The following is a 13,492-nucleotide window of genomic DNA, read 5'->3' as shown; positions in this document are numbered from 1 at the left end:
TAGCGGCCGGTGCCGTGCAGGCCGATCCGTGCCGCCGGCGCGGGTGTAGACAGCCTGAGCCGGGCGGCTTTTATCTGCACAGCATTAAGCCTCCTTGCAGGCGAGCCTGGGCAGCGCACTCCTTCAGAAGACGCGCTGGCGCGGCGCCTAGACTTGCTGAAGCGAGAAGGAGGGGCGAGGGGTGGGGGCGGGGCTTTCACACGCGCACCCTGTTTCCTCCGTCCCCCGCCACTGCTCCCCCTTCTCCGGCTGCCACTCGGGGGTTTATTTGTTTACAAGCGGATTACGTCAGCTCCTCCCTCTCTTCCCGGTCTATGGGCCCGCCCCCTGGCCCCTTTTTCCCGCCCCCTCCGGCTCCGAATCTGCTTGCGTCACAATGGTGCGATCTCCGGAATGGCTGGAGTCGGCCGTCACGCTCCCGCCACGCCACTTCCTTTCCGCGGCGCTATAAAAAGTGATGCACGGCCTCTGCTTCCCTTTGCCGGTCTAAGCTGGAAATGCAATTGTTTGAACCTTCGGAGGCTGCGGAGCTGGAGGCGGAGGCGGCTGGGGAGGTCCGAGCGATGTGACGAGGCCGCCGTCGCTCATCTTTTCCTCTCTCCTGCCGCCTCCTACCTCAAAAATAACTTTTTTACTATAAAGAAAGGAGAAAAAAAGTAGCCGTTCGCGCCTCACGCCCTCTCTCTCTCTCAGCCCTCTGACCTGTGAGGGAGCCCGGGGTGGCCGCTCCGCCGTCGGGGTCGCGCCGCCGAGCCCCGGCCGCCCCGGGCCGCCCCCGCCCGCCGCCCCCATGCATCCCTTCTACACCCGGGCCGCCACCATGATAGGCGAGATCGCCGCCGCCGTGTCGTTCATCTCCAAGTTCCTCCGCACCAAGGGGCTCACGAGCGAGCGACAGCTGCAGACCTTCAGCCAGAGCCTGCAGGAGCTGCTGGCAGGTGAGCAGACCACGGCGGGAGGGCGATGGGCGCCGGGGAACGCTGCCGCACATCCCCGGGCCGAGCCGTCGGGGCCGCGGGAGTCTCGGTGGCGCCGCGCTCGGGTCCGGCCGCGGGACGGTGGCTGGCGCGCTGGGCGGTCGCTAACGGCGGGTCCCGAGGAGGGTTTGGGGGCTGGGCCGAGGGCGCTCCCTCCTCCCCCCACGGCTGGCAAACCGAGGGGAGAAGAAAATAGACGCACAACAAAGAAACTAAAACCGACTGAGTCTGGAGCTGTGGTCTTCGGACGGTCCGCGGGTTTGGGGGACAAAGGAGCCGCGGGGCTGGGGTTGGTTCGACGCCCCCTTTCCCCAATCCTGTCCAACCGTTGCGGGCTCGGCGGCCTGGCCCCGGGGTGGGAAAGCGCGCCGCTGCCCCGAAGCCAGCCCGGGACGGACGTGCCGTCTCCCCCCTCCTCCTACCCCTTCCCATTAATCATCGGATTTGTCACCGGTACAATTACAGCCCTGCCCAGAGCGTGGTTTAGGGTTGGTTGTTTTACTTCCCTTCGGGGTTAACAGTCTGGTGGCGCTTCTCTCCTCCAAAGCTGTAAACCCCATTGTGTGCGTCTGGGGTGGGGTGGGGAAAGTAAACAGGCTCCCGGCTGGCGGAGGCTGCGCGCCTGATTCCCGTTTTGGCGGCCCAACCGGTTGGTTCCCGGAGATTGTTTTGTCCCGTACTACTGCTATTTCTAAAACCCGGCCCGCGTTTCCCATCCCCGCACACGCACAGCCGCGAACGCGATGCTGGGCATTTAAAAAAGTTGATAGTTCGCATTTTCACTCCAAGGAGCCAGCGGAAGAAGGAAACTACGGCGGGAACCAGCAGTAACGGTGTCTAAGCATTGTTTTCTCTGTTCTTTTCTTCTATAGAACATTATAAACATCACTGGTTCCCAGAAAAGCCCTGCAAGGGATCAGGTTACCGCTGTATTCGCATCAACCATAAAATGGATCCTCTGATTGGACAGGCAGCACAGCGGATTGGACTGAGCAGTCAGGAGCTGTTCAGGCTTCTCCCAAGTGAACTCACACTCTGGGTTGATCCTTACGAAGTGTCCTACAGAATTGGAGAGGATGGCTCCATCTGTGTGCTGTACGAAGCCTCACCAGCAGGAGGTAGCACCCAAAACAGCACCAACGTGCAAATGGTAGACAGCAGAATCAGCTGTAAGGAGGAACTTCTCTTGGGCAGAACAAGCCCTTCCAAAAACTACAATATGATGACTGTATCAGGTTAAGATATAGTCTATGGATGCATCATCTTATAATGGATGGATAAATTTGATTTTTGCTTTGGGTGGGCTCCTCTTGGGGATGGATTATGGAATTTAAACCATGTCACAGCTGTGAAGATCTGGCACAAGATAGAGTGGTAAAAAAAAATTTTTAAGTGACAGTGCCATAGTTTGGACAGTACCTTTCAATGATTTAATAGCCTGTGAGTCCAAGTAAATGATCACCTTATTTGCTAGGGAGTGAAGTCCTAGGGTGGTTTTAGTTTCTCCCAGACATGATACCTAAATTTTTACATCAGTCCCTTTAACGCAAATCTGTGTTTCAAAGAACCTTTCTCTGCAGTAGAACTTGCAGAGAAAATTTGCACTATGACACTTAAAGTTGTTATCCTTTCTGGCAGCTCAATAGGAAAGCTCAACATTTTAAACATGGTAGTACTGGAAATTTTATGACAAGATTTTTACCTAGCACTTAAATATGTATAAATGTACATAAGACAAACTAGTAAGCATGACCTGGGGAAATGGTCAGACCTTGTATTATGTTTTTGGCCTTGAAAGTAGCAAGTGACCAGAATCTGCCTTGGCAACAGGCTTTAAAAAAGACCCTTAAAAAGACACTGTCTCAACTGTGGTGTTAGCACCAGCCAGCTCTCTGTACATTTGCTAGCTTGTAGTTTTCTAAGACTGAGTAAACTTCTTATTTTTAGAAAGTGGAGGTCTGGTTTGTAACTTTCCTTGTACTTAATTGGGTAAAAAGTCTTTTCCACAAACCACCATCTATTTTGTGAACTTTGTTAGTCATCTTTTATTTGGTAAATTATGAACTGGTGTAAATTTGTACAGTTCATGTATATTGATTGTGGCAAAGTTGTACAGATTTCTATATTTTGGATGAGAAATTTTTCTTCTCTCTATAATAAATTGTTTCTTATCTTGGCATTTTAATTAATCTCTTGTCATGATTACAGAGGTTCAGCTAAAAGAAATATATTTCTCAGAAGACTTAGTTTCTGTAAGCCATGTGAATGTCAGTTGCACACTGGTCATGCTGAAAAACATTTGATAAGGAGTGAAGATGATCTGTGTATACATATTTAGGTGTTGGAAGATAAACACAGGGGTAACATGATTTTTCAAAAGTTCTAATGTGAAAACATGGACACATTCCCAGGCTAATGAAATGAGGATAAGAGACAAAGGTAACATCAACCAAAAAGAATGATACTCAGAGGATTACATTTCACTGCTTCCCTGTTGAAGTGAAGATATAAATGTTCTATTCTGGCCCACCTTTGAAAAACAGTTATTTTGCCCCATGGATTCCTTGTTCAATTAGAAAACCCTGGGGCAGGTGACCCGTAGCCTTAACCACCAGGCTATAATCACTGCACAGAGATTGGTTGCTTTTTGCCTTTCGTCAGCTGCAAGATTTACATAAAAATCACTTAAGCTGGAATTCAACAAAAGGTATGTTTGAATTTTTATTCTGAAATTGAAATGCTGAGTTTTTGATTCCTCATTTTCAGACTTATTTCAGATAAGTACTAAGAACCTAAATGAAACAAATGAACGTTGAATGCTGGAGTGTAGGTTACTCCACTACCCCATATGATAAAGCTTGTTTTTAATTCTTTGGCTGTAGGAGGACAACATGGTTTTTCAGTGAAAATTAAAAATGGAAAATTTTGTTTTTCTCTACACAAGTAACGTATTAACATGTAGTGACTTTTGGGGGGTATTCATGTAAACATGTTCACACTGGAAATATGCAATCTAGGTTACTTGAAATCAGTAGTTCCAAATAAATTTGGAAATTGATTTCTCCCTGTAAGATTAAATTCTGATTTTGTAGCCACAGGAATACACAGCTAAACAAGCAGGTGTTTAGAATACAAAGGATGTTTGTGTACTTTATTGGCAGGCGGTCCTTGAGAGTTTGAATTATAACCACAACACACGGACTACCCTTGCCACTTACATAAATGGTTTTATTTTTCAGTCTGTTTTTTGGAATTCCCCCCCCCCCCACCTCCTCCAGTTTTTCAAACTTAAATTTACAATAAAACAACTGATAGTATGGTTTCTACACAGGTGCTAACTGCTACTGTTTACCAACTGCATTTCATCTGGTAACTCCTTCGAAGCTAGATAACTGATAAAGCTTTGCACACTGGGACCCGAGGCAAAGGATGACTTCCAGGCAGTTTAGGAATAGGTCAATATTTTAGTACCTAAAACTTTTTTTTTCCGATGGGGAGTCATTCTTCAAGATTTTTGACATCGGACTTTTTGGTACTTTAAAGAAATTTGGTGGGAAGAGAACTTCATGAAAACATTTTATTTTAGAATTCAGGTGATGTCTGGCATGTAAGGAGCTGTTAGAGTTCCAAGACTTGCAAACATCTCAGACCTAGCATCCAGCTGTTTCCTGTGACTTTAACCTTAACATTCCCCAAACAATTGTCTCCAGGATAGTAGCTGTTTGATACATCTTTTTCATTGCTTCTGGGAACGTTTTGCGGAGCTATATTGATAAAAGCATTTGAGTGTCTGTTGTATGCACAGGCAGGTGTGTGCCAGGCCTGCACACGTAGACATTTATTTACGTACGCACCAGTGTGTTGTGTACTTTTTAAAAAAAACTTTAATAGTGGTAGAATTTAAAGGGCTTTTTACACTGCCTGAGTTAAAAGATAGTTTCTTAAGAGATCCTTTTAAGAAAGGGTGACTGCTTTCAATATCATTAGTTGCCACTGGCACCAGGGATTCATAGTTATTGGCAATAAAGTTTAGAAATAATTATTCTGAGTTTTAACAGGTAGTTTTAAAATTACTTCCTTTTCTCCAGATGTTAAGTACTGTCTTGGTCTATGACACTGAATGAAGCAGGGCTTAAAGTGAATTGTGTGGCAAGAGTTATCCTAGTTCATGCAGCGTAATGTGGCTGTTTCCATGCAGTCTGGAATGAGAATCACGTGTCCTTACCCTTAATTTCCAATATTTCTGTGATAATAGCCTGGAAAGGCGACCAGAAAATTGCTTTCTGGTACTATTGCACAAATGGTTTCCTTAAGTCACTATAACTCAAATTGCAAATAATTTTGTTTTGTATATAGGTGTTATAGATTACGGAATTGGCCTTCAAGTTAAGAGGAAGCAGTATTCCTGACTGTTGTAGTGTGTAATGACTAAAGGTTTTCAGACTCCCTTTAATCTTAGGAACAAATACATCTACTATTAGACATTTTCTTAGGTGATTTTTTAACATACTTGATACTCTCCTTCCTCTTTGCAGAAGAGATATGAGACAACTGAAACAGTCTTGTATATTGAAGTTTAAAGATATATCCTCTCCACTTTGCAACTTTATTTCAGACAATGTGATAAGATGCTATTGATAAGCTATATAGGGAGATTTTGTCCAAAGTTTTATATATACACAAGAGATTTCAAAAAGTGTATTTTGGATTGTCTGAAACGGTAGCTTTCGTACTTATCTGAAGGTATACAGACTGCAAATAGTTGAGTCTCTTCTCTCAGTCTCTGCAGTCGAACTTTTATATATGGCTGCTGCCAAAATATAACAATGGTTTATTTTTCATGTTTGGAACGTAACAGTATGAAAAAATCTTTTGTAGTGAAATAGTTTGTACTACTAACCAAACCCAAACCAAGCTGCTTCACTGAGTCCTTAAGTAATTTACATTAATACAAGTGGACCAGAGGAATTCATATGTTGAGTTATTTCTGGTTATTTCTATAGATCTTTATATTTTCTTCTGAGAATAGCAGGAGGTGAAGGAAGATCATTAAGCAAGATGTTAAGTTTGGTATTTTTGAGATGCTCTTAAACAAGTAAGCCTTAAATTGTATTAATAGTGAGGATTGACACCATTTCCTCAATGACAATTTGTGGAGTATATGACAGTTTTTTTGACTGCCATTTTAACTTGGTTTACCAGTTCCTTTTGGCATTTTTCAGTGTGTCAAACAGGAATAGAAAAATGGTAAGGCTTCCAGTTGTAGTATTCTGAATTTTTTTTTTCTTTTTTTAATGCTTTGTCGTCTCATAGTTGAATAATCTTACAAGGAATGTTTTGGAGTTCAACTTCTGACTTTTATATGAGCCTTTGCATGACAATTTGTCATTTTAGTGTTGAAGATGCAGTGATCTTTTGGGAATTCTGTAATAAAGTAATAATACTGAGGGAAGAACTGATTTGAGTCTAGGGTTGGATAAAAAGGGAAAGGATGGGGGAAATGAATAGTGGGAAACTTAGCTGACATGGAGGAATTTAAAGGTTTGGTAATAAAAAGGCATTTGCTATGGTCTTAGGTGTTTATCAAGAGAGGTTTGTGCAGCATGGTCTTTGGCAGAGAGTTTGGGAAATACTACTGTAGGGATTCTGTAATTCATGAATCTGGGACAAAGTCTACGTTCAGTTTGTTTGTGAACAAGCAGGTCAAACTGGTAGTGAGGTTTATGGCACATACTAAGTGGAAACTGGGCTTGGGGGAGGAGTGGGTGGGAAGCATAAATAAAGCATACTCCTACAGGCATTTTTAAAGAAATTCAAATAAGTGTTTAGTGCCTTTTTCTCAGTGTTTTATAAAGGGAAAAGATTTTTTTAAGCTGTTATAAACCATAAACCGTTCGATGATTATCTTTCCGGTACCTTTAAGTTGTGAAGACCATTTGTGACTACATTCCTGGTGATAGAAGGATAACTGAGTGTAGGCCAGATACCTAACATCACAAGAGAAGGGACCACAAGGCTGGGAAAAGCAGTGGAGTTAACTGCATTCCTGTATTTGGAGAATATTACTTGAGACACTAATTATTTCAAACTGTACATTGACAGAAGACATGTTTACTCGTGGGTATACTTAATTGTCTAGATAGGTCATCTCCAAAGTTATTTTATATCTTTCTTTTAAAATATCGTTGTGTGTGTTTTCATGTGTGTATGCAAAAGCACATGGTACATTTTTTAAACAAATGTATCTATATATATTGGGGATGTACTAAACATTTTATTGACGGGTGCATGAACAAAAATGTTTAGAGACTATTTCTCTAGATTATCACTAAAGTAGATGAGTGTTTTTTCCTCTCAAGAATAAGTTGTGATTATTATGTTCTTTAAGTGATAAGTCTTAAAAGAAGCTGTTGTAGCAATCCAAAGAGGGTGGTCTTGTCTAATTTTCGCCTATCTGCTTGAATCCTTAGTTGTAAAATTGAGACATCTTTTACAGCCAACAGATACCCAATATTAAGGGCTAATACCAATTCAAAATCCATATCCTCCTATATATTATGTATTGCTATGTGTTGAAACTCATATTTTATGTTTTTAGAAATTTTCTTTTTAAATGTTAGGGTTCTTGTAACATTTCATTTATTTGCATGGCTGTAAAAGGAACTGACTTAATGAAGTTGTACGTCAGTGATTAGATTAGTTTTAGCAATTATAGTTTAGCCAGAAATCCCCTGTATCTTTTCCCTCTTCTTCTGAGCAATCCCTAAATGTTTAGGAAGGAAAGATGACTAACCAATTGGACTTCATTTGAGACGATTCTATATATGGGCATAAACCCAAAGTGATAATATATGGCGGTTATGCTATAAGCAGGATTGAATGCATTTTCCAGTCTTGACTTATGGCAGTTTTGTCCCCTCACGTCAGTAGACTAAATGGAGTTGTATTTCCTGTAAATTGCACTTGTGAGCCTTCAGGTTACCAATGTACATTTTTATTTGACCTTCCAGCAACTGGATGAGGTTGGCAGGTGGGTAGGTCAGTATTTTTTAATGTTTATTTTATGGATAGAAAACTGAGGTTTAGGGAGTTTAACTTGCACCAAAGCTAAACAGTTAGTAAATGGTTAATTCATAATTTGAACTCAGGCCTTTCTGACCCCAGAATCCAAGCTGTTAACTATTGGTATATTGTGGTGTACGATTGATTTACCTTGTTTTCACATTGTTAGAACATGCATGTTTTAACTTCTCATTGCTAATTGACCATCATTGGTCATTTTAAGCCTAGAAATTATTTTACTCTCCATTCCCAGGAAGCATAGAAAGGTCTTAAAACTAGGCTTCTTTCTTTAGGAGGCAGTTGGGATTTAGTATAAAAAATACTAGTCTTGGACTTGGAAGAGTGAGTAGGAACTCATGCCTGTACCAGCTCCCAGCTTGTGACGTTGGACAAGTCGCTTAGCCTCTCTGAGCTCATTCACTTCTTACGTAAAACTGGAGATAAAAACATGTCTGTTGTTAACGTCAAACATGGGAAAACACGTAGCAAGGAATGGCTGGATTCTTAGAAGGTGGATAGATACTCTATATCATGGAAGCAGATGAAGGTGGATTTCTTGGTTTCTTGAAACTTTGATGGTGTCACCTGATTGTGTTTGGAGTTTCTTGAAAGTCTGCTTTAGCCAATAACTGAGAGAAATATACTTGTGTTTTTGAAATAATGGAAAGTGAACTGCTTATCCCTTCCTCCCACTTTTAAGGGTGAGAATACAGATAACCCAGGCCTTGCATATTTATTTTATAGACTTTCCCTTAACACTGTGGTTTTCAGAGCAAAGGGGTGTGGGGGGGTGGGAATTCTTCAGATCTTTTATCTGTATTGAAGACACTTTAAATTGGGACAGGGAGTGACATTACCAAATGTGTATAGTGTATAGAAATGCAGCCCCATACAATGCACATTTGCATCCATTATCATCTTTAATCCTCACAACTCTTTGCTATATAAAATAAGTTGACTTTTCCCAGGGTTTGCAGTCCTTCCAGCCATATGTATTTGGCATGTTTTTGCAAGAGATTTTCAAACAGAACTCAGGGGTTCCCAATCTTCTTAATCTAGAGTGGTTTGAGTACTTCCTTTACTGCAAAGAAAAGCAGTCTTTTTATAAGTTATCAGTTTGGGTTTGAGTTTCTTCTTGTGATGTAACCTGATGCAACGTTTGCTTGAATCACTAATAATGTAACTGATTTCTTCTAGTCAGTCATAAGTGACTCAGTGACCACGGGTTCTTTTTGGTTTAAACTCAAGTCCCTTTTTCTATGTGAAGATGTCTTCATTGAATAGCTTGGTGCTAGGTTGTATAAAATTGCATAGCTCTATGAAGTACGCACTCAGCCAGCAGAGCTTCTTGCTAATTTATTTTGCAATAGTATATAGGAAACAAAAGGCCTCAAGAGACTTATAGGCAAAATTCCTTTAACCCTTTCAGAAGTCTTGCATCTTAAAGCCCCTGTGTAGTTCAGGCCCTGCTTGGAGTTCTGTGTAGCTTTATAAATTAGTTAGTGTGTTCCTATAGTGCTTAAGTTTGTGATATAAGAATAATTGTGATGTAAGAATAAGAATAACCTAACTGAAACAAGGTTTGGGTGGCCAGTGTTGTCAGAACAGTTATCCCTTGAGACAGTAGTTATGGTTATAGAGTTAGAGATGATGCTCTTATGAAATATTGAAATAATAGATGTCCGCTCTCTTCTAACTCCCAGATTCTTGCATTTTCCTCATTGCCCTGTCCTTTAAGTCTGCTGGGATCCTTTTTTTTTTGGCCATCTGACTTGTGGGATCTTAGTTCCCCTGACCAGGGATTGAACCCGGGCCCCCACAATGAAAGCGCCGAGTCTTAACCACTGGACCACCAGGGGATTCCCTGGGATCCTTTCTAATGGTTAAAATATGATCAGTGTTTTGTCCTGTATCTGTAACATTTATAGAACACATACTTACTGAGTCCTCTATGTGTCAAGTACTGTGCTATAAGCATTGAGGATACAAAGGTAGTCACTGTCTCTGCCTTCAAGGGGCTTAGAGCCTAATGGCAGAGAGAAAATTACCCAACAAATGCAAAACTTGGACCTGAGACATAGGAAAGAAATGTGGTGGAGTGGTGTTCTGAGAGATGTGACTACCACAGAAAGGCTTCCCAGAGGAAGGGATACTTGAGCTGAGATCTGAAGGATGGGTAGGGGTTTAAATGAAGAAGGCAGGGAAGAGTGAAGTGTGTGCGGTGAATGGGAGGGATTGAAGGAAGACTGGTGTGTCTGGAGTGGAGAGGAATTAAGGAATGAGGGGTTTTTTAGGTAGAGTGACCATGTAATTTGATCACTAAGTTTATCAGCTAGAATATGACTCTTGAGAGTAAAACAGGATGCTATTAATAATTAAACCCAGACTACGAGCTTTGGTCAGAACACGCAGTCACCTCACTTTTATGGGCCATGTTGATATCTCTTTGAATAAGGGCTGGGCAACCAGCGGCACCTCTACTTCCTAGTGAACATGTCAGGGAGTTAAAACACCTTATCCAGCCCAAAGGGAACCCAAATAGACCTCAAAAGAGTGTTTTTCAGAACAGCTAGGTTGTAATGATTTGTTTTGGTACAGACATAAATGACTTTCATTATTTTAAAGGTTTAGCCTGGCAAGTTGGGTTTTAGTGTGTTATTGGATTAGAGGTACTTCCATGGTGTATGAAACAGCACAATTCAAACATATCTTGAGTGTTTTGTACATATTTTTGTTATAGCATTTGTCTTTTTTTTTTTTAATTTTATTTATTCTTGGCTGTGTTGGGTCTTTGTTGCTGTGTGCGGGCTTTCTATAGTTGTGGCGAGCGGGGGCTACTCTTCGTTGCGGTGCACGAGCTTTTCATTGTGGTGGCTTCTCTTGTTGCGGAGCACGGGCTCTAGGTGCGTGGGCTCAGTAGTTGTGGCTCGCGGGCTCTAGAGCATAAGCTCAGTAGTAGCGGTGCACAGGCTTAGTAGCTCTGTGGCATGTGGGATCTTCCTGGACCAGGGATCGAACCCGTGTCCCCTGCATTGGCAGGCGGATTCTAAACCACTGCACCACCAGGGAAGTCCAGCACTTGTCATTTTGCAATGAGTGTTTATTTAAATAGAATTTTTTAAAAAGTTTCATTCTGGGTTTACATTTTGAGTGTAAGTACCTCCTGTACATAACTTTCAAGGTGTGAGCCACTTGAATTTTTCCCTTTAAATTGATGTAAGAACTTTATACAGTTAAATGCATAGAGTTCAGTGAATTTTGCACACCCATGTAATCCACACTCTGATCAAGAGATAGGACATCTCTTCTACCCCAGAAAACTCCCTTTTGAGGCACTTAAAATTTGATTAAGAAATATGGTTGTGGAGCCAGGCCTCAAATTCAAAATGAGTTGTTTTCTCTCTCCTTTTATAACTTTATTTTTGCTTCCTAAACATGCGGTAATGGTTACTTTAAACATGAAGCAAATTGTCGCCAGAAGAAACCCTTGCCTTTCAACTAGTTATGATTTAGTGGTTACTAATATAGTACATCCCTGCCCAATTTGCTATGGCTTTTTAGTCTTTTAAAGTGAGTAGTAAAATTTGAGTCATATCCCTATCACTGACTCACAAACTTACTAAGGATTGCCTGGTGTTTATTATTAGGCCGAAACTTTAGAATCTTGAGCAACTGAAAAAGATTGTGATAATGCCAAATTTACATAATATTCTTCCCTAGCCACCACCTTTTTCTTTCTTTTTTTTTTTTTAAATTAATTAATTTATTTATTTTTGGCCATGTTATGTCCTCTTTGCTGCGTGCGGGCTTTCTGTAATTGTGGCGAGCAGGGGCTACACTTTGTTCTGGTGCGCGGGCTTCTCATTGCGGTGGCTTCTCTTGTTGCAGATCACGGGCTCTAGGCACGTGGGCTTCAGTAGTTGTGGCACGTGGGCTCAGTAGTTGTGGCTCGCGGGCTCTAGAGCGCAGGCTGCAGTATTTGTGGCACGCAGGCTCAGTTGTTGTGGCTTGCGGGCTCTAGAGTGCAGGCTCAGTAGTTGTGGCGCACGGGCTTAGTTGCTCCGTGGCATGTGGGATCTTCCCGGACCAGGGCTCGAACCCATGTCCCCTGCATTGGCAGGTGGATTCTTAACCACTGTGCCACCAGGGAAGTCCCCACCTTTTTCTTTTAACCTGATGACGTCAGTCTATAGTAGACTTTGCAGATATGGAGAGGAGACAAGCAAATCTTAAACCTGTATGTAGAGCTGAGTCCTAGCCTTGAGTACTTCCTTCCATCTCAAAATTCTCAACTCCAGTTGCCAAGGAGCAGTTAGAATATTGACCTAAGTTACAGCACAATTAGTTGTGAAATTGATTGAACTCAAGAGCTGTATGTCACTGTCTTTAAAGATTCTTGAATGCAGAGATGGGAAGACTTGTTCTAAAGTGACTGTTAGTGAGTTTGGAATCTACTGAGGGATAGGGGAAAGGAGATAATTCATCAGTGATTGAAAAAGGAGTTTACTCCTTTTTTCCCCTGTAGATTTAATGTTCTAATTTGGAACCTGATCTGGAATCAGATCTTGAATTAAGTTTTTTTTTTCCCCTGAGGAAGACAGTGCATTTATTTTTCTTAGCAAAGTATCTGCTGCCAAAGCAGTGGTGGGTCATGATGGTGATGGTGGCTAGTGGTTTCTTTCTCAGGGCAATACTACCTAATATTTCACTACTAGTTAGACATTTTTTCCCCCCTAAACTCTGTTTTAGAAAGAATGAGTCAAAATGTATAGAAGGTTAAAGCCATATGTGGTTAGTGGAGAGGCTTGTCAGTAACCCATTTCCAGTTGGAGAAGCCCCTTCTCTGATCACATATTGACATTACTAGCAGATTCATGCCTCATTTTGAAAAAGTTTCATGCATTAAGCACAGGAAAATTTAATATGACATTTCATTGTATGTATGTTGAGGATGATTTTTCCTTCCTTCCTGCCTCAGTCCTCTTACTGGCAAGTCTTCCTGTAGCACCAGACAGCTTTAGACTCCCCGCTCTGCTTCTCTGCTTCTGTAAGAATCAGACCTGATGCTGCGGACACTTCCTGTAGACTCTGTGAGTGCTGGGACTGTGCCGAGCACCTATCTGCATCCCTTCAGTGACTCCTCATCACAGGCCTGTAAGAGCAGACGGATTGTTACTATAGTCACCTCTGATTCAAAGAGATCGTGGTATAGCGATATTAGAAGACTTGCCCAAGGGACAATTTGAGGCTGGAATCCAGGTTTGTTTGAGGTCAAGCACCAGTTCCTAATCGATATCAGGTCCCTGTGCCCTGCTCTCTGATCCCATAGTATTGTGATGGTTTGTATCCATGTCTGATTTTCCAATTAGACAGAAGGTCTTAAAGACAGGAACTCTTAGGCCAGAGCTTTAGAAGATGCTACAATGAGTTAATCTGCTTATTCATAAATATTT

At 42.0% G+C, this 13,492-nt stretch overlaps 1 protein-coding gene across 1 annotated transcript; it reads left to right on the top strand.

Moving 5' to 3' along the window:
• Window positions 1-478: 478 nt before the first annotated feature.
• Window positions 479-3,162, top strand: BTG1 (BTG anti-proliferation factor 1). The gene is made up of 2 exons (XM_027107177.1): window positions 479-938; window positions 1,850-3,162. Exons 1-2 carry the CDS (start codon window positions 791-793, stop codon window positions 2,215-2,217), a joined length of 516 nt encoding a protein of 171 aa, XP_026962978.1. The 5' UTR covers window positions 479-790; the 3' UTR covers window positions 2,218-3,162.
• Window positions 3,163-13,492: the final 10,330 nt, after the last annotated feature.

This window comes from Aethalodelphis obliquidens, unplaced genomic scaffold (genome assembly GCF_003676395.1).
Source record: "Aethalodelphis obliquidens isolate GAN/ISIS:26980383/991018 unplaced genomic scaffold, ASM367639v1 scaffold8, whole genome shotgun sequence".
NCBI lineage: Eukaryota > Metazoa > Chordata > Mammalia > Artiodactyla > Delphinidae > Aethalodelphis > Aethalodelphis obliquidens.
The sequence above is the reverse complement of the archived record's forward strand: the minus strand, read 5'-3'. Positions and strand labels throughout refer to the sequence as shown.